Source organism: Oncorhynchus mykiss, chromosome 9 (assembly GCF_057628025.1).
Source record: "Oncorhynchus mykiss isolate SJ-2025 chromosome 9, ASM5762802v1, whole genome shotgun sequence".
NCBI lineage: Eukaryota > Metazoa > Chordata > Actinopteri > Salmoniformes > Salmonidae > Oncorhynchus > Oncorhynchus mykiss.
Genome location: NC_143030.1, coordinates 52,293,923 through 52,316,070, shown reverse-complemented (window position 1 = coordinate 52,316,070; position 22,148 = coordinate 52,293,923). Strand labels below are relative to the sequence as shown.

At 42.3% G+C, this 22,148-nt stretch overlaps 1 protein-coding gene across 1 annotated transcript; it reads left to right on the top strand.

Moving 5' to 3' along the window:
• Positions 1 to 10,167: 10,167 nt before the first annotated feature.
• Positions 10,168 to 21,324, top strand: perm1a (PPARGC1 and ESRR induced regulator, muscle 1a). Its single transcript, XM_021615958.3, has 4 exons — positions 10,168 to 10,400; positions 10,953 to 15,044; positions 16,452 to 16,568; positions 20,211 to 21,324. Exons 2-4 carry the CDS (start codon positions 10,988 to 10,990, stop codon positions 20,294 to 20,296), a joined length of 4,260 nt encoding a protein of 1,419 aa, XP_021471633.3. The 5' UTR covers positions 10,168 to 10,400; positions 10,953 to 10,987; the 3' UTR covers positions 20,297 to 21,324.
• The last annotated feature ends 824 nt before the right edge of the window (positions 21,325 to 22,148 follow it).

The window sequence follows — 22,148 nt, the reverse complement described above, 5'->3', positions numbered from 1 at the left end:
TTGATTCATGGTCTTATGGAAGTGTTCCAGACCTTGGCGCAAAGCCATTACTGAGCATTGAACACATTGCTGGAGCAATTCTGAGGGTTGCCTGTTAGACAGACTACCACAACGGTAACCTCCCAGACCCACAGTAACCTGGCTGTTAGCAGCATTGCCTCCCTGGTGACCCCGGTTTCCCGGGAACCCCACCTACCTGATATATTGCATTTACATAACAGAACCGAATATGATAGCATAGGCTCATAACGTTGCTGTTACACCAAAAACACCTAATTTCTAATGACACTTTAGGATGGGAAGCTGAATAGTCAACAAATAAATGATCATGCATCAAAACTCAAGTGTGCCATTAGGCAGTGTCAACGTTCTAGGTGAATGGTTAAGGCGGAGTCAGGCGCAGGACACAGGTATGAGTAAAATCAGAGCTTTACTCAAATAAGCAATGTTCCAACAAGGATAAACATAAATATCCAGAGCACACAAAAGAAACCACTTGACAACGACAATCACGCACAAAACAAAAGGGGAAGCCAGAGGGTTAAATAAGGAACATTGATTATGGAATGGAAACCAGGTGTATACAATGAAGACAAAACAAAACGAAAATGAAACATGGATCGGTGGTGACTAGAAAGCCGGTGACGTCGACCGCCGAACGCCGCCCGAACAAGGAGAGGGAACAACTTCGGTGGAAGTCGTGACAGGCAGGATATATGCTTTATTGAAACAAAATACAAGAGACTAGTAGTTAATACCAACTGCTCTAATTTGCTCACAAAACAGTTATTCAAGAATATATAAATGCATATTCCCATGAAACTGATTGAGCTCAATCAAATGATTGGCATGTAGATGCAGTTTGGACATTTCCCTGGTAAAACGTGAATTATCATTCACAATTGACAGTGATGGCCTAACTTGGTTTTTGAGGGTATTAAAAACATTTGTTCTTTAGTCAATTTGTGTGTGGGCATAGGCAGACTTTGCAATCGGATGATTCATTTTATGCATATTCTATAATGATAAGCTATTTAACTGGCTACATCTGTCGGTAGAAATTGATTGAGGTAATGATGACGTCATAAAAAAAAAGTGAGCTCAACCTCACCTAAAAAAATAGCACTGCAGCACTGGAACCAAATGACCTGGACTGCAGTTGAGATTACATTAAAAGTACATAGTGCTAGTGATCAATGCCATTCAAGATATTGCTTTGATTATTACAGCAATTGTGAAGATCTCCACAGACCTGCGACGACCTATGCATGCCATCTTGAACATGCATGGTTTCTATGATTACAGAAGACATTTATAGTTACAGTAACCTCAATGTGGCCATGGATGTGTTACTCATTTTAAGGTTGAATGGATTGTTACATTAGTTTGTGAGAGAGCCTTATGAAACACATTGCTTTTCTGTGATCAGTGGGGGCGGGATTCTTCCCTGTGACATCACAGGGTATGATTAAAAGTTTTCAAAACGGTGATTTTCAAAAACCTGCAACGAGTTTCTAGCCCAAGGAAGGGTATTTTCATCAACTTTATATTTTCTTTCTACAAAAATGTGCCATTTTCACATGAGTGATAAAGTATGGTCACATTTCAATGTCTCTGTTAAACCTACCCTTTGGAATAACTTCGATAGCAAAAGTGAATCTATATAGTTTTGAAGTGGAGATGTCTCAACAATAATTCTCACAATAGCACATTGCTAATAGTTAGTAACAAACATAAAAGCTAAGCTGGGCTAAGTTCAAATCCTGGTTGGGAGACCAAAATAATAGCTGTAGATCAATTCTCCAGTAGGAGGTGCTGCCAATTCTATTGTTTTTTGATTTTTGTTAATCCTAAATTGATTGTCACAAATTTACATGCAGAATAATAAGAATTGCCCTGAGACCAAGTTGGTCAGCCTGTGTAGGTATGCAGGAAGTGACTGACAGTACTGCACCCCTTTGCCTGACCGTGCCACTTGCTATTGTTCCCTGCTGATAACCCCGCCGACCCAAGCTCAAGGAAGGAAGGCCATCACTCGGCTGGAGGTGGCGGGCTAGTCGACCCTTTGTCATCAGATAACTTATTAACCCAAACAGTCCACCATCGGAGAATGGGTCTTCCCATGGCTCCCAGTATGTTTAACCCAGAGCAAACAGGAGACAGCCCACAAATGATAAGTAGACGAGGTTTGGGAGGATGTTCTTGCTTGCTCTCTGAATCCAATGAATCATTGTCGGCTGTTGCTGCAAACCTCCATAGATCTAAACAAGGACATTGTTTAGTGTTCATCTAATCATTCTCCACACTCAATCTAAATTAATCCTCTGGCAAACACTATGATCGCCTATTACAGGTGGCCTGAATGATCAACTATACTGAGCAAAAATGTAAACACAACATGCAACAATTTCAACAATTTTACTGAGTTACAGTTCATATAAGGAAATCAGTCAAATTAAATTAATTAATTAGGCCCTAATCTATGGATTTCACATGACTGGGCAGGGGCACAGCCATGGGTGGGCCTGGCAGGGTATAGGCCCACCCACTGGGGAGCCATTTCAGATTTTGTATTTCCCCAAAAAAGGGCTTTATTACAGACAGAAAAACTAATCAGTTTCATCAACTGTTCGAGTGGCTGGTCTCAGACTATCCCACAGGTGAAGAGGCCGGATGTAGTGGTCCTGGGCTGGCGTGGTTACACAATTTCTGGGATCTTATATTTCAGCTCATGAAACATGGGACCATCACTTTACATGTTGCGTTTATATTTTTGTTCAGTATATATTGTGTAGAAATGGGGTAAGACATCTTAAAACTCTCCTGAAATGAGCTGTTTTCTCCAGGCCGAGCTTATCAAAAGCAGTACAGATGATATACAATACATTGGTACTGTTATGAATGAGTGGGACATTTGACCTTATTATCTTCATTAACAGAGGAAATCAAATTGATTACCATGTCTTAATCACCTTCATCTCAACAATGCAAGTCACTGATTTCCATGAATCAAGCTGCTTTTTAAAACATTAATTTATTCATAATTCTATCTCAGAGTAGCCAGATGTGTCACAACATCCCAGCTGTAAAAGCAGGTATAGAGAGCTGACTTTGCTGTTTTTCTCTAACAATTAGCCCAGGGCCCAGAGGGTAATGCTTGGTCATGAGGGAGATAGTCATGACAGCAGCGTCCCGAGGGGGAAGAGACAGATCCCAGTCAGCCAGTGACACCCAGGGTCACCCAACACCTCAGGCATATAGCTGCTGTCTCATCAGGCAACCTGGACTCAGGAGTAGTTGTAACATAGTAAATGTAAGTGTGATATGTTACATTTCGTATGGTACTATATGTATTAATTTGTGGATGTCCATCATCCATTTCAATTGATAAACAATGGTGACCAGGTGAACAGTTTCACATACCCATGATCATTACACACAGTAAAAGGTCCCAAGTCACTGGTTATTTTCGGCTGTGCTGGTCCCTGCCGGCAGTAGCAGTTCTGAAACCTCATCTTGATCTGTAGTAAAGAAACGTGTCCCCTTCACTGGATTAGGGTGAGCTGTTTGAGAGCGTTGCTTTGAAAGTGTGCTGTTCCCAGGCAGCGGAACAGGGCTTCGATATTCCCCCTTTCTGGTCCGACATCCCCTGGATCCCTGTTGGCACCTGACGATGTCCCGCCAGTTTCCTGTTCAGATGATCTTTTCTCGGCTGCGACGGCATCTGCTGGAATTGATGCATGCTCCGGGCTGTAGACTCAAAATTTGTGACAATGTACAACACTTTAGCCCATGTCAAGTTCTTACCATATGTGACTCTTAGTAGTTTGCCACGTAGCTCCTTGCAGGAAACACCATACACTAGCTGGTCCCTTAGCTGCTCTTCTAGTCCAGCCCCAAACTCACATGTAGCTGCCAATCCCATCAGTGATGCGATACATTCAGCCAATGTCTCTCCTGATAATTGTTTCCTACTATGAAAAATATACCTCTCACTGAGCACGTTCCATTTTGGTGCATAAAAGTCTCTCAGAGCTTTCATTAGCTTCTCAAAGCTTGCCTCAGCAGGCTTCTTTGGCGCTACCAAGTCTTTCAGCAGGGTTAAAGTCTTTGAACCAGCGACCGATAGAAACACCGCTTCTAGTTGGCCTCCAAAAACAGTGAAAACCGTTTCTCACGTGCTGAAACTCTCATTAGCTTTTTTCAAAGCACAAACCGATCTCACTACTGAACAATTCCATGGCTCTCGTTGGCCCACACGTGCTCACGCAGATTCCAACTAGCCACGCAGCTAGCTCTCTCGGTTGGTCGTCAGCAAACAGGATTTTACCTCCCATCCTTGTCGCCAGTTGTTGCATCTTAGATGCTGGGTTCTTTACTGATGACTCCGAGACTTTGCTAATTTGTAAAACAATTGAGTAAGTTTATTTCACATTCACACAGGTAACACAGCTAGCCACCACTTATTTACTGCTTCAGCCCTACTAACCCTACTGCCTTTCCAGGTGACCACCTTGCCTCTCATTAGCCAATCACACTCTTTGGAGCGCAGTAACCCAATTACTATTTGTTCATTCAAGCCATAACCCTCTGAGGAATTAATATGATTGGTTATTCTGAATAATAAAGTTTCAAATACACCACAGGCTGCTGTGTTGTTTAATGTACATGTAACCAGGTCATGTACATGTAACCATGTAACCAAAAATTGAACCCCAGGCTGCGGTGCAGTGCTTCTGACCACTGCGCCACCAGGACCCCTTGTGGAAAACATGTAGGGGGTTTAGAGATGGAAGAACAACAAACATATGACTATCAAGTGTGATACAGAAAATATATAGTCAAAACAGCCACAGTTGCATTAACTAACGCTCCCTGATCCCCCCCCCCCCCCAAAAAAAAAAATGTTGGCTAATGTGTCAGACTTGTCAAACTCTGATACTTATATTATGGCCAGCACTTGCAAGATCCCCTGTTAATGATGGTACAGCATCCGCCTTCAGTATTAGCTTCCTAGCAAGACCCATTGAATGTTCTCCCTAATGATATTGATATTGCCTGACTCCTGAATCCAAATCTTTGACACAGAGGGGGTGGGAACCAGTAACTTTATGTTGAAACTTAATCAATGTACCAGCTAAAGTCAATTGAACTGGTTTCATCCAAATATCATTCAATCTTGTGAAAATGTGATTTCAACTTTTCGGGACCTTTAAGGTTGGGGTTAGGAGCTAGGTTATAGGGTTAGGGGAAGGGTTAGCTAACATGTGAAGTAGTGGCAAAGTTGTCCGTGATGAGATTCAAACACACAACCTTTGCGTTGCTTGACATTCGCATTATATGCCCACACACCCGACCAACTCACCACCCTTTCTGTGTGTGTTTTTTTTTCTGTGCCTTAAGTAACACACAGTTCAGATGCCGAATTTATGCCGAGTCGAACTGAATAGAAACTAAGAGCGGGCTGGCACGGTTAAGAACTTTGTTTGATGTACGGATTGGTTTCTTTACAACCGCTCCCAACACAGCAGCAGACTTCCTTGTTCGTTTTGGCGACATTCACCGAAGTCCTCCACCTGCGAATCCGAGGCCATGGTTGTGCGTCCGTTGTGGGTATGGTAGAGAGACAACCTTTATTTCCATTTCGCCTGACAGTGTAAGAACTGGGGTGTATTCATAACGGAAAGCGTTTGCCGTTTAAGAACCAAACGGAAGCAAACAGCAAAACTAGAGTTTCTATTGGACTAATTCAGGTATGTCCCTCCCTGTTTCATTCCATTTGCTTCCGTTTAAGAAACGTTTTGCAACAGAATCTGCCGAATTAATACACACCAGCTCTGGCGCGCTGCGTGAAACAGGTGTGCTTCACCCGCAACATGCCAAAAGAGCGACAGAGACTGCCGAACTATAGTCAAAAGTCCGAATAGGGGCACAATATTGTTTCAGACGGCACTCTATCCCCGCTCTCCAAAAGAGAAAGTGACTGGTTTTTTTCCGTTTGAGTTAGGACTAACTCTTTGTCTTATGCAACCATGCCAATCGTTACATACAATATAATACTAATTTGAGTGTCCCAGATTTACGTTCACTATGTTGCGTAAATTGCAAATGAAAAAACACTCAACACCAATTTCCCAAAATGAAATGTAATATTTTCCGAATTCTATTATGATCAATATTGGTTGAAATGTTGAACATGTGCATTCTGACGTTAAATTCACAACCCTGATTTTGTTTTTCAGCCAAACTTGATCACAAATCATAACAGGACCATTGCATGTTGTAGCCTACCTCGATTCCAAGCAACTGCGCCCACCCAGCATTGCTCCTCAAACTCTGTATCTCTGTGAATCCATTAAGATTTGAAGGCTCTTCATTTCCATCTTGTGTTCACTCAATGCATTGAAAGGGCTTCCTGCCACTGCCTGTTTTTGGCTGTTTTGTAGTCTACTGTATTGTAGCCTACTTTACTTTAGATGGTAGGCCTATCCAGGCCCATTCCACATAGTAGTCTAAAATGAATAGGTTGAGATTGATGTAGCCTAGCCTGTCGGTTATTCTCTAGGGCAAAATTGGATCCATGTTGTTAATTGAATATCAAATAAGGTTCCAACTTTTATATGGCCAATTCAGCAAAACCAATTTGTGTAGCCTATTCGCAATCGCAGCCCATTTGATATCGAAGATCTGTGAAACGATAAGTCTATGTGCCAAACCAATTCAACTATTTGTATAGACAATTATTCATTTCAGGGGTCCTTAAACTGTACCTTAAATTAGTGGTATTTCGGCTATCGTAAATCAAACACAGATCTCCTTGAAACTTAAGTTGAGTAACCATTATTTTTGTCAAAGGGGGTCTGTTATTAGGACATGATCATTCCAAAATGCTGAGTGCACTGATACCTAGACGTTTTCAGCTGCTTTTGAGTTAAGGACAATAATGTCTTGGTCGTGTTACTCTGCTCAGACGTTGCTGACACATGCCAGATCTTACAACGCCTGGATAGGTATTTTACGTATTAGCTAACCACATCATATGTTATAGCAATTTGGTGCTTGGAGGTACAGATGATGGCGTGGCATTCAACCTTCGGTTGATGCATGCAATGTCTGAGCAGGGGAACACGACCATTGTTTGCAGGTTGATCCAACACGCGGGGTCGCACTACTGACACCTCACCTTCATATCCTACGATTGTCTGCATGCGGTAATCACTGTCCCACAGTCCCAACTGTGCCTTTGGCAAGGCGCTCTCTCGCGCTGAGGTAGGATAAACTGTGGGCTAATCTTAGGCCTACATCAAGCTACAACCAAGATGAGAGGGGAAGAATTGAAAACAGTCGATAGGTTTATGTGTAGACTATTTTTCTTCGGGTGTCGAGGGTAATATGACAAATCCAAAAAGACTGTATGCTAGGCTAGATAGGCTACCGACAGTCGGAAAAGATTAAAAAAAATATATTGACATGAGTTGAGTTCAAGACAGTAGGAAGAGAAAGGCACTCAACCGTACATCTAATTAAATGATCATGTTAAGGCGCAATCTGTCATTTTAACTGCATGTTAATTGACACTGAGATTGACATGATAGCAAAACATATTTTTTGAAGCCATAGCCTATGCCTACGTGTCTTGTTAACAAAGTATCAAATGACAACGAAAACCAGGAGGAGCTGCACTCAAAAAGCATTTTTTCCATTATATTCCTCAAGAATTGAATGGGTATATTCATTGAAATTACCAACCACACATTTTTACATTAACCTTATTACTTGTGCCATGCAGCTAAAACCACTGCTTTAGTGGTTTAAATGGGACTGTGCTGTCTTGCTCACTGTGTTGTCAAGCTCAACTTGAACAAACTTAATCCCCTAACAACATAGCCCTCAAACACCCTGTGAGGCATTTGTAACGTCAAATTGTCAAAACAACCACCAAGCCTCTAAAACAGCCTCTTTTGTCAACTGTTCTGTCATAGTATGCTCCAGACAGAATACAGTGCTCCCCCCTCTTGGTCATAATAGAAAATGTTACTGACTGTGCCACCTGTGAGGTACTTGAGGTGCCACCAACCAAGGCATGCAAGCCAGTGCGACATATCCATACAAACCCTCTCTGTATAAACAACATCATGTCGCTATGTCTGCCCTCTGAATGGCTCTGTTTACAAGGCTTTGTTTAATATATGCTGAATTGCCGGAGGTGACACGGTGAAACAATTAGCACAAACCAACCGGGCTTTAGCTACTGTTAAGTAGTCCAAACAGATTCTGATCTTAATCCCCAAAACTGACTTCATGAGGGCCTAATCCTGTCAATGGCAACAGAATCCCACCCACGTCAAAACAGCCCACTGCTCTTGCCCCAGGTGCAGTAGTCACACACAGGCCCTGGTTTGTCTCTTTATGAAACCAGATGCATTGATAGGGCTTTTTTGGGCACACGGCCCAGCCTGCAGTTTGTTAATTAGGTGGGCTGTTTTCCCATAATTAGCCTTAGTGGTGAAAATCAGGGCGCATAATGGCCGTGGTGGCCGTGGATAGTCATAGAGTTTGTGAATGTGGAGTGTAGATGCAAATCCTGAATGTTTTTAGACGCAAGTTCGGAATGCTTAACAACCGTCTCTCCTCCAAGACTGGAATCCAACTGGTGTTTGTGTGAGCCAACCCTGTGGATGAAAGCGTTTCCAAATGTAGGCTACTCTTCTGACAATATGGTGAACAATTTGAAAGCGCCCTGTTTGCTTTCTGTATCTAAACCTTTTCTAAAGTCAATGTCCTTGTCATTCCATTCCATTGCAATCAAGACACATCAGCAGTCTATTATGCCCAGATTAAGTGTTGATAATGAGGTCATAAATTATATGCTATCTTGATATCTAAGTCAATTACATTTTTAGAGCAGGGATGGCCCCATAATCCCATTGTTCTCATTAAATCATTCTGATAGCTGTAAACAAAGTCTTAAACCCACCTCAGTTTAATCCTGGGGCATCTGAATGGCAGTCCTCACAGTTTAAACAATGTATATGCAAAAGTTAAGTCACGTAAAATAACAGAATAAGAACCATAGATTGTTGTGAAGATATGGATGGTCGATATCACCCTCAGGATCACTTCTTTGACTTGTCTGATTTATTGTAGAGTTCAGCTGTTGATCGCACTCAAACCATAAAAAGGAGCCCCAAAAAAATGAAATACATCCTAATCTACTGCCATGCTTGAAAGAATACAAAAGGTTACATGGCAAAGTTTTTATTTAGCACTTTATTGCACTTTGCACACACTCACTTTTTGTATCCAGATGAAATAATTGTAGAATTATTCTGTCTCCCACATGGAGGCAGAGCCGGCTCCAGGCATAAGCTACATAAGCAGTTGCTTAGGACCCAACGGTCGCCTCCGAATGGCAAAATATATAGAACTGCAGAAAACTTGCTCTAAAACTGCAACATTTTCTCTATGCTCCACGGCAAAATGTGTAGAAATGCAGGAAATGTACTTTAAAATAGTTTTGTTCTCTCCACTGTCAAGAGGGGACACCATTTTTTTTCTCCTCTTGGTGGGGAGGCTACCTAACCAAATCTCGCTTAGGGCCCCCAAAAGGCTAGAGCTGGCCCTGCATGAAGGGATCAGATAGCTAGATTCTGGCTGCAAGATGGCCTGTGTCAGACGACTCTCACATAAACTGGCATCCATTTTTTTCCATGGCCGCTCCAGCACTCCAACCTTTTCTGGCATTCACTCTGACTGTCCACAGTGTCCAGTGTGTCTAAGGGGAAGATTCAGATCCTCTGTCACCCAGTGACATCATACCAGCGATGTATCAGCTGACTGACTGCCACAAATGACCCTCTTCCGTGGGAGTGTGGCCATTGTCAGGAGCATTAGCTGCCTCGCAAGACTTTACTGCAGAAACACCAGTTACAGTTGTGTTATGCCCTGGCTGTTCCATACAACCAATGTTAGAATGAATCTGTCTAATTCACTACTACAAGGAAGCAAGGAACCCCCAAAATATAAACTTATACGAAAGACCACTTTTTGTCTAACTGGCATGAAGAAGGTGTGACAAAGTGGGTAAACTACATTAACATCACATGGACATTCAAGATCTTGTGATCACTTTGTGAGTGTGGCGTCTATTTACGGTGCTGAAACGTTATACCTCTGTTGGGAGTGATGGCGAGCGCCAGACTGGAGCATTGCGTGTATTACGTGATAAGAGGCACCGAAGCACCTCTCTATTTATAACGGATCATAGGGCCTGACACATTGCACTCTCACAACATATGGACAGCCGACCAGAGGACACGTAGAGAAACAGCATGCCACTGCTGGGACACCGGAGCATAACACTCTATATAGGAGTGGCACAGCAGCAGGAGGCTTAACAGGTAGGACCTTATGGCTGCACACATGGACAATACACTTTCTGATACAGATGTGTGGGGGGAGTCCTTTAATAGTTAAGGTCATTTCAATGTTAAGGTCAATTCAAGTACTGTTGGAGTTAGTGAATCTGTGACATACATGAATTTCATGACAACTAGCTTTTTATTTTAGTTAATGATTAAATCTCCCCACCTAGACAGAAGAAATTGCACATGAAGTGGGGGCTCATAGCCCACACAAAGCATATCATCATGCATTAGCAGACATTATCTATGAATGCTTTTTGCAAGGCAAGTCTTAGTTGCTCTCCTCAAACAAGTTTTCGCAATGCACTTGGCAAACGTAGCCAATTCTTGGTTGAGACATCATGTAGCCTAAACTGATAGCAAACAAAGATTTTGAAGAGTTGAAGTTATCTGTCATTCGTTGCAGTAGAACTGTTAAGAATCCCACTTTTTTGTTGAACTAGTTTGAGACACGAGTATCTTTATCTTCTCAGGTGTCGCACCATGTTCGCAGTGACATTTAAAGCACAGTGTTGATTTATTTCACAGGTAGTGGTGAAACTGTTTTGTAACCCTTCCTCACAATGGATGACTATGAACACAGTGTGCACGTCTCCGAGGGTGACTGGGACTCCTTCTTCCAGGAGTGCGAGGAGTGTGACCTCCACCCCCCCGCGCTGGCTGGATTGGACTCTAGCATTAGTGACTACAGCTTGAGTGACGTTGATGATGCGGGAGGGTCCACTTTCTTAGACAAGGGTCTGCGAGCTGACCTCAAGTCAGATGCTTGGGAGGCTGTCTGCCCCATGGACGGCCCCCGGGATTCCGAGGGTTCTCCCGTGGAGCATTACCTCAACAAGAATGGTGTCGGTAGCTTGGAGAATGTCCTGTCGTGCAGCGAGGATGAGGATGTGCACCTGGAGTCTATCAATAGGTTCTTTGAGAGGCTTAAAAGTCTCCCAGAAGCTGAACAGTTTATTGAGCACAGCCAAGCAACAGTGGGGAAAAGCAGCAAGGTGGTTCAGGGGGAGGTGTGTGGTGATGGGCCACGAGCCAATGACGACGCTTTGCCAATAAACAACCCAGAGTTCAACTCCCTGTCTGCCAGCAGTGAGGCAGCAACTGGCATGGAAACCACAGAGCCAGACAATGCCAACACAACAGATAGGCCTGACTCCAAGGTGGCTCCTGAGCTCCCAGTCAATGATGCCTCTGAGGGCAAGACAGACAAATCCACCAATCCCAATGTAGAGTTGGACATCAGAGAGAAGGATTGGATGTTGGTGCCAGCAAATGAAGCAGGGAGGCTGGAAAGGGAGGGTCAATCCTGTGACTTACTCAAAGCAACATTGGAAATGACAGCCAACTCATTAAAGACACCTGCCTCTGGGAAAGTGCTGAACTCAGAGTTAGCTGTATGCAAAAGTGTGGGTGATGAGAGTAATGGGGATATCATGTTAGATAAACCACTTCTTAGGAAAACCTCTGATTCGTGCCTTAACCCTGATAGGGATTCATCTAAAAACCTTGAAGTGATGCCACACAATAAATCAACAGAAGGCAAATACCTTGCTGTCACATCACCAAAGAAAGACCCAGAACAGCAGAGCGTAAGGAGCCCAGATCAGTCTCCAACATTCACCATTAAAAAGAAGAGAAGGAGAAAAAAAACGGTCGGTATTGTGGACGGTGGCCAAGGGTACAAGAGGCAGTTCTTTGCCAATCATAGTGACTCTGAGGCGGAGAGATGTGCACAGGGAATAGAAATGGATGCTCATGTAAGACTATCAAGAGATTACACTGCAATTTGCATGAATGAGGCTGGCTGTGAGCATATCAAATCCTCAGCTCACCAAACTCAGAGTTTTCATTGTCCACCTACACACTCAGAAATACTCCAAGGGAGAGCCAGATACAATGTGACACCTGGCCCAACTGCAGTGGAGCATGATGAAGTGAGCCTCAATTTACCAACTCCCCTTCTAAGAGACTGTCAAAGTCAAACACTAACTGAGAAGAATGAGTTGAGGCCAGTAAAAGCTGAGCCTCTTGGTATGGAGGCGAACTGCAAACAAGCCAAATCTAGTTTACCTGTAAACAGTGAATGCACTGATAGATCAACATCCCCACCAGGTCGAGCTGTTGACAGCGGTTTGTCAACACCTAATTATGACGGTAATGTGGCAGAAAATTTACAGCCAAGCAGCACATTACAATTACAGCCATCAACAGAATCTAAAGAATGTCCTGGATTGCCAGTCTCGATGTCCACCTGTGCTTCTAGTGAGTCATCTCCGGTCACAGAGGAAGCAACGTTTGGCCCAGATAACATCACAAAATATCAAAGGGAGTCTGGGCCTCTGCAACTGCACGAAGTGAATGGAAAGACTCAAAACAGGGACGCCTCATCTGAGATTCTCAATACAGAATCAGAATCAACAGAACATAACACCGCACACAGAAAGAACAACTTACTCATCTCTAAAGGCAGCAGTGGTGTTGTTTCAAACACATTGCAGCTGCCTGCTCATGAAAACATAGTCCTCAAGATGCACCAAGAATTAAAAAATGTACTCATCCCAACTCTTGATAAGAGTATGCCATCAGAAGTGGTCAGCACTAACACAACACTAAAACCTACCAAGACACCATTACTTGGCCAAATCAATAGTTTCAATGAGCCCTGCTGTTCAAAATCAGATGACGTAATCAGTCAAACAACATGTGGAAACCAGACAGTTAATCCTGTATTAGCAATACCTCTTTTTACTGTCTCTTGTTACTCTGTTATTCCAAAGAGTGCTATGAACTCTAATCAGGCAGATGAAATAAATAATACTTACATAAGTTATAATGTCACTGAAAAAGACCCTGATTCGTGTACTCCAGAGAATGTCCCATTAACTCAATCAAATATTTCACTTTCGAAATCCCCTGAATTACAAATGGAAGGTAACCAAATTGTTGGGTTTCAGTCTAACAAAACATATATGACAGCACTGCCAGATAAAGGTAACACTGACATAGACTTGCCAATGACGTTATTTGAAAGCTCTGATACACCTGATATTCAAACCAGATTCAATGGTCAAGAAGCAGAACTTTCTGTAGGCAAAGCAACAAGGGAAATGTCTGAACATGACAGTCAGGATACGTCTCAAGATACTCCAGAACTCAAAGTTGATATAGAGGGCAACACAGAGGACACTGTTAGCACAGCCAAAACAGCAGAGTGCGAGGGGATTGAAAAAGCACCCGACGAAACACGTCCTGTGTATGCCATCTCCACTTTTTGGAATGAGATGGAGAAGCTGACCATTAATGACATTTTGCGACTACGTATGGTCAGCAATGCCCACCAGTCCAGTGTTCTCCCCCAGCCACCAGAGGCTGAGGCAGCCGACAGCTCTGATGCCGTAGACTCAGGCTACTTCACTCACTTGGACGACTCCAAACCTCACCGCTCCAGTGGCGACATTTCCACCATTTCTGATTTTGACCAAAAATTCTCACAAAATCCAAATGCTGATAATCCAAGCACTGATCCAACCACGAGAAATGAATCATCCAACTCTATTGGTATCTTATGGGAAAGCGAGCCAGACTCAGTTAGCGTTGGGGCTGGTGTATACCCAGAAAATGTTGCAATGCTAAGTTCCGTAAGTTACATCCCCCGACCAATATTTTCAGGCAGTGCCCCACAGTACGTAAGAAAAATTTGCAAAAACGTCAGCGTGCAGAACCTACTAGCTCTGGAAGTTGAACCACTTTGCCAGGTGTTGAAAGGTCAGGCCTTACCAGCTGTCATATCAGAGGAAAGAGAACCAGAAATGGAGTCCTGCAGTGATGGACATTTAGTGAGGCAGCACAGTAGCATGAATTCTTTGCCTTCAGCATCTTTTTCGGAGGATGTGTCAACAGAAAGCAATCAGATCTCTTTCTCTGAGATCATCCAGTACATCTTTGGAGGAAATAAATCGGAGGCCAGTCCATCGGAAACAAACAATATGGCCGCCTACTATGTCAACAGTGATTCAGTCCCTGATTATGAGCATTTCTACTCCGAGTTTGATGCAGGAAGCTTCTTCTACCCAGTCAGGGAGGCATCAATCCACAACAAGGATGAGCTGTTGCCCATCCATCTGTTGCCCATCCCACAGCATTCGGCCAACAAGAATCTTCAGTTCCCGGAGGCCTACGATCATTTCTTCTCCAGTGACTCGTCTGCAGACTCGGATGAGGAAGATAACCAAGTCAGAAGTCCGATCCGGGTGATCACGCGGTTGAGCCATAAGCCAAATGAGACCCAAGGTGTAATAGTGGCTCCGGACATATATGAGGACTTTTTCACAGACGAGGGTCTAAGTGAGAACTTCTTCTGGAAAAACTATTTCTCCCTACGGAAGGTCCGCCTCACTGGCTCCACCAGCCGAAGTCAGAGATCTGACTCCTGGTCGCTGGTTCCTGTGGATGAGATCAAGAGTACATTCTGCAGAAGCATTAGACCCATCCACACGCTGGGCATCCAAGACCAGCCTTTTCCTGATCAACTGCTGTACAACCTAGAAGGCAGGATCTTCAGACAGCTGGCCGAACAGAAGAGGAGATATCCGGATCTGCAGATGGCTGTTGCTAATCCCAGTAAGGCCATTTTCTCTATTACACACACACATTACTATGCACATTCAGCACTTGGAGTCTTCAAGTATTTTACTTTTTTTTATGTATCTAACCCAGCTGGGAAAACTGATACATTTCTTGACATCATGGCCAAGTTGTATACTGGTTGTAAAAGGATGTTTTTTTTTTTATCTGGTTGTAATCTGGTTAGCTGACGTCTCATCAACCAGACAAGTCATTTACCATGCCAAATTTTGCAAGCTGGCAAGAGGTAGTGCAATCTAATAGTTGATGACAATCACATGTTAGATGAAGACCTTAGTCATAATCGATCACTAACTATTGTGATCGTGCTCCCTCAATCCAGCTGTCAATGAACATTGACTAGACGCACGTAGTAGTGCTACGCCAAGTGCCAGAGGAATGGTTGCACGTGATAACTCTTCTTCAATCACTGTCCGTGTCATCTCAAGTTGCCTAGTGCCAAGCGTTATTCACATGTTTGCCGTCAAATGGTAAGTATAAATAGGCCCACCATGGTGGCCAAAGGAGCACCATTCCATCCAGTAAGCAGCTCTAAGACGGAACAGTGACCTTGACCGCACATATACACAATAGCACAATATACACACATAGCACAATGTGTTTAACATGGTGATCAACAATGATTCACCCATAGATTTTCCTTAAAGGGAAGTTAGCAAAACACATATCCAAAAACTGTCTTGGAGTCAACAACAGCCAAAGTGGACATTTTTCTTTAGTAGAACATCCCTTTAAGGTGCACAGAAATACCTGTTTGCCACAGAGCTGTCCCAGTGTCAGACTTTAGATTGTTTGGAATTAGTCCAGGTATCGCTATGGCTGGAACCTGATCAGGGCACAGTGTGAAAGAACAGGACATTTCCTGCCTAATGTAATGAGGCCTAGTCTGTCTGCAGCAGGTATGGGATTTGAGATCAATGATCTCCTCCTGGACATATTCCCTGCGTGAACGTACATTACCACAGTAAGCCCATTTCCTCTGTGCTCCATGGGGACAATTGTACTCCCAAGACAACTGAGCAATGCCACGTCCCCATTGATCTTATATTTTAGTTTTGTAGCCAAAGAGCACACAAAGTACTCCAAAGTACTCACACAAACAGTTTCACCTGTGTGTCATCTTTACCATTGCATAGGTATTTGCCATCTATTCTATTATACTTGTATAAGTCAAATATATTTTTCAATCTACTGAGCCAAGCCAACTTGTACTGCGCTGGCCTCATTACACATCCACGATAGTTGCTGGAAACGTGCTGGAGAGGACGGTGTGAAAAGAAAATATCCAAGCCAGCACAGTACGGAACAGTAGAGAATGTTCAATCTTGAATGTGATACATTGTGTTTGACTATTTAAACAGCCACATACTGTGTCCTTTCTAGGATTAGATGCCTCCCTTGTACCTCTCAGACAGTCAGACATGTGTTTAGTCTGCATCGCATTCGCCTCCTGGGTGTTGAAGTCCGCTAACCCACAAGCTGGAGATGCGTGGAAGGCTGGTATGTACATTCTATAGACCTTGGCCTGGTTTCCCAATAGCACCTTAAGGCTAAGTCCATCGTTAGAACCTTTGTCTGAGCATGGTTAAATCTCCGAAATGTTTCCCAAAACCATTGTTACTAAAGTTACACTTGAAAATGCTTGTTATTAGAGCAGCTACGTGTCATAGAGCAGCTACGTGCTTCGTTAGATGATTTCTTTATGTTTTCCTTGCCGTGTCGCTTTATACATAGAAGATCTCAGCTAAACACAAAATCAAGATGTTTATCGGTCTTTCTGTGACCACCGATGACTTCAGATGTCTTTGCAATTGGTAGAAACTGTTGGAAACAAGCATGGTTTTCAGACCCCTTGACTTTTCCCACATTTTTGTTACATTACAGCCTTATTCTTAAATTGATTAAATTGTTTTTTTTCAATCTACACACAATACCCCATCATGACAAAGCAAAAACTGTTTTTATTTTATTTTGGAAAATGTATTAAAAATAAACTGAAATATCACATTTACATAAGTATTCAGACCCTTTACCCACTACTTTGTTGAAGTCTACCAGTCCCTGCCGCTGAAAAACATCCCCGCAGTATGATGCTGCCATCAGCATGCTTCCCCGTAGGGATGGTGGCAGGTTTCCTCCAGACTTGGCATTCAGGCCAAAGAGTTCAATCTTGGTTTCATCAGACCAGAGAATCTTGTTTCTCATGATCTGAAAGTTTTAGGTGCCTTTTGACAAACACCAAGTGGGCTGTCAATTGCCTTTTACTAAGGAGTTGCTTCCGTCTGGCCTCTCCACCATAAAGGCCTGATTGGTGGAGTGCTGCAGAGATGGTTGTCCTTCTGGAAGGTTCTCCCATCTCCACAGAGGAACTCTGGAGCTCTTTCATAGTGACCATTGGGTTATTGGCCATCTCCCTGACCAAGGCCCTTCTCCCCTGATTGCTCAGTTTGGCCGGGTGGGAAGCTCTAGGAAGAGTCTTGGTGGTTCCAAACTTCTTCCATTTAAGAATTATAGAGGCCGCTGTGTTCTTGGGGACCTTCAATAATGCAGAAATGTTTTGGTACCCTTCCCCAGATCTGTGCCCCAACACAATCTCATCTCTACAGCTCTACAGACATTTCCTTCGACCTCATGGCTTGATTTTTGCTCTGACATCGCACGGCAAGCGGTACCGGAGTGCCAGGTCTAGGACCAAAAGGCTCCTTAACAGCTTCTACCCCTAATCCATACGATTGCTGACCAAATAATCAAATGGCCACCCAGACAATTTACATTGACCCCCCCTTCCACCTTTTTTTTACACTGCTGGTACTCGCTTTTTATTTATCTATGCATCTATGCATAGTCACATAGTCACTGCAAATTACCTCAACTAACCTGTACCGCCTCACATTGACAGTACTGGTAACCCTTTTATATAGCCTCGTTATTGTTATGTAATTTTCGTGTTACCTTTTTTTCACTTTAGTTTATTTAGTAAATATTTGCCAAACTCTATTTCTTGAACTGCATTTCGTAAAAGACCAAGTTCAAATTATGGCAAGAACAGCTCAAATAAGCAAAGAGAAACAACAATCTATCATTACTTTAAGACATGAAGGTCAGTCAATACGGAACATTTCAAGAACTTTGAAAGTTTCTTCAAGTGTAGTGGCAAAAACCATCAAGCGCTATGATGAAACTGGCTCTCACGAGGACCACCACAGGAAAGGAAGACCCAGAGTTACCTCTGCTGCAGAGGATAAGTTCATTAGACTTACCATCCTCAGAAATTGCTGCCCAAATAAATGCTTCACAGAGAAACAGACACATCTCAATATCAACTGTTCAGAGGAGACTGCGTGAATCAGGCCTTCATGGTCGAATTGCTGCAAAGAAACCACTACTAAAGGACACCAATAAGAAGAGACTTGCTTGGGCCAAGAAACACAAGCAATGGACATTAGACCCGTGGAAATCTGTGCTTTAGTCTGATGAGTCCAAATTTGAGATTTTTGGTTCCAACCGTTGTGTCTTTGTGAGACGCGTAGTAGGTCTCACTCCCCCCTATCTCAAATCAAAATCAAATCAAATGTTATTGGTCACATACACATGGTCATCAGATGTTCATGCGAGTGTAGCGAAATGCTTGTGCTTCTAGTTCCAACTATGCGGTAATATCTAACAAATAAACTGACAAATTCATAACTACCTTATGCACACAAATGTAAAGGGATGAAAAATAATATGTACATATAAATATATGGATGAGTGATGGCCGTGCGGCATAGGCAAGATGCAGTAGATGGTATAGAATACAGTATATACCTATGAGATGAGTAATGTAGGATATGTAAACATTATTAAAGTGCCGTTATGTAAAGTGACTAGTGATACCTTTATTAAGTCCATTTATTTAAGTGGCCAGAGATTTGAGTCTGTATGTTGGCAGCAGCCTCTCTATGTTAGTGATGGCTGTTTAACAGTCTGATGGCCTTGAGATAGAAGCTGTTTTTCAGTCTCTCGGTCCCAGCTTTGATGCACCTGTACTGACCTCACCTTCTGGATGGTAGTGGTGTGAACAAGCAGGTGCTCGGGTGGTTGTGGTCTTCCTTGTGACATCGGGTGCTGTAGGTGTCCTGTAGGGCAGGTAGTTTGCCCCCGGTGATGCGTTGTGCAGACCGCACTACCCTCTGGAGAGCCTAAGATACCTACTGCAGCCCTCATCCTCCACATACAACACCCGCTCTGCCAGTCACATTCTCTTAAAGGTCCCCAAAGCACACACATCCTTGGGTCGCTCCTCTTTTCAGTTCACTGCAGCTAGCGACTGGAACGAGCTGCAAAAAACACTCAAACTGGAACATTTTATCTCCATCTCTTTATTCCATAGACTCAACCATGGACACTCTTACTGACAGTTGTGGCTGCTTTGCGTGATATATTGTTGTCCCTACCCTCTTGCCCTTTTTGCTGTTGACTGTGCCCAATAATGTTTGTACCATGTTTTCTGCTGCTACCATGTTGTGCTGCTGCCACCATGTTATGCTGCTGCCATGTTGTGTTGCTACCATGTTGTTGTCGTGCTGTGTTGCTACCATGCTGTGTTTTCATGTGTTGCTGCCCTGCTATGTTGTTGTCTTAGGTTTCTCTTTATGTAGTGTTGTGTTGTCTCTCGTCGTGGTGTGTGTTTTGTCCTATTTTTTTATATTTTTTTATCCCTGCTCCAGTAGGAGGCCTTTTGCCTTCTGGTAGGCCGTCATTGCAAATAAGAATGTATTCGTAACTGACTTGCCTAGTTAAATAAAGGTTTAAATGAACTATTCTTACTAATTTTGATGCCACATGCTGTTTTAAACAAGAGAAGTTGGTTTTAAGGGGCAGTTGACCTTTAAAGCCAATGTTATATTTTGAAGAATATTATTATATTCTAGTCTAGTATTAGACTAGATCTAATTCCTTTTTTTCCCCACAATCTATTTGTTCTTATGAGTTTATATATATATTATATGATTATTATTATATTATATGATTACATTATTATACAACATGTCTCAAACATTCAATTCAATAAGAAGAAAATGTCATTAGTTGTTCAGTCAAGAATGACGCAGTCATGCTATTGGCTCATGTGGTATTTTTTTCCCACGGAACATTGCACAGTTCTCCTGGCCAATATAAGTGCGCTGTCTGCCATCCGATACCTGCGGAGAAGAGGCAGGGAAGAGGCATCTGGAGAGAAGCCATAACATCAAACACCCTCCATCTGATACAGGGACAGTCACCATGCGCAGCTACGTCCTTCCTAAGTTTACCCCTTACTCCCATGGAAACTGAATTCATCTTGGGTGCTTTGACGTTCAGTCCTATCAGGGTTCCTTGGGACGTCGTACCCTAACCCATTAACCATTTGACATCTCTACTTCAATGGGGTAGGGACGACCCAAGGATACCATATAGCATGGACCATCCTTTGACTGCAAGTGAAATCTGTGGTTTCCTCTTGTAAAAATATATTTTTTTTTTTAAATAGAGGGCTAAAGCTATGTTTTGCTGTGCCTGAAATGTTTGCACTATAACTTATGAACATCAATTTAGCAATAAAAAAAACATGTCCAATCCACTGAAATGGTCAAGATAGTGTGTATGATAATAATCCTCTATGCCATTTTTTAAGAGTGTGTTTGAGGTCCGTTAATGTCATTTGGATAAATATAACCTATAACAAGGGTTTAGATGACAATATCCTTGGGTAAAAGATGTATGATATTTATGAGCGTACAAAAAGAGACAGATATATTGAGATTTCATAATGAAGGTACCAAAATGTAGAGAAGAGACATAAGATGCCAGTGGAAAGTGTTCTAAGAGATATACACTGTCAATGTGTTAGGATGAGGACATGAATATAGTGTGTATGTTTTGGAATTGAATGACAAATATTAGTAAAGTAAAGGTACAGAATGGATATAAAAATATTGCTATGTTTGATTATTCAATCAACTTCAAAGTATTTTACTATGTGAAATCATCGCATACCCCAGTACAAAACAACGGTGTATTATATGGGGTGACAGGTAGCCTAGCGGTTAGAGCTCTGAGCCAGTAACCAGATTTACTTAGGGGACTACAAATACGTGCCATTTTTTTTGTTGTTTATACATAATTAAGGCTGTTTTATTTGATGGCCTCTATTAGATGACTTTCTGTCATTGTATGGTTTGTTCTGTGAACTGTGGATGTATTACGTTTCAAATATATGGCATTTCAGAGTTGACAGCGGTTTCCTGTGTTCTGTCAGATTTTATACACTAGAGGGCGCTATAGTACCGTGTATAAACTACCTCCACAATACTGTCAATGCTGCCAGATTATAAACCACTATAAAGTAGTTTTTTGCTCTTAAAATGTGCAATCCTAACAACACACATAACATCACATTTAACTCCTACTGGGCCATTTGCATCAGACAGGCACTCCATAGACATGGGGTTCCAATATAATTGTAGAGATGACTGTCTTACACCAGCAGAGAGTGAGGTTGTGCCATGAGAGAGAATGAGAGGAGCATCACAGATTCTGATCCGGGGTGAAATAACACCAGTCTACCTACTGGCATGTGCTCATTTGACCAAAGTTCTATATTTTTTTCAAAATGAAAAACAGTTGACTAGTAAAATGTGTTTGTTTTGACTGAATAATACACATTCCTTCAAATGACTGTACTGCATTCCTCTCAGTACATTTGATATTCGATTTGAAGTTAATCTTACCTATACTATCTGATTTATCAACTTCTATTAGTTCAAAGGAGCTTGTCTATTGTACAGTAGGACTCTACTGTCCGGTAATCTCGGTTAACTGAGAGCTAAAGTCTTGCGTAATAGTTCAGTACTATTAACGTTTACATGATTTGTCCAGTAGAGATGAACTGTAACACTTCATAATGCCCTCCATCCATTATAAATGCATATTCATGTTTAGAAATGTTAGAAATGTTTTGTAAATTATAATAAATGTTAAATGCTAATTACTTGTCATGCTTACACTATTTATATTTATATATATGTGTATATATATTTATAAATAGTTTATTCATGC

What these genes read in the sequence shown, in the direction of transcription:
- perm1a (XM_021615958.3), top strand. Translation starts at nt 10,988, where the DNA reads ATGGATGACTATGAACACAGTGTGCACGTCTCCGAGGGTGACTGGGAC. An exon ending in GATGGCTGTTGCTAATCCCA is followed by an intron (nt 15,045 to 16,451) that starts GTAAGGCCATTT and finishes TGTCCTTTCTAG; the next exon opens with GATTAGATGCCTCCCTTGTA. An exon ending in TGGAGATGCGTGGAAGGCTG is followed by an intron (nt 16,569 to 20,210) that starts GTATGTACATTC and finishes AACATTGCACAG; the next exon opens with TTCTCCTGGCCAATATAAGT.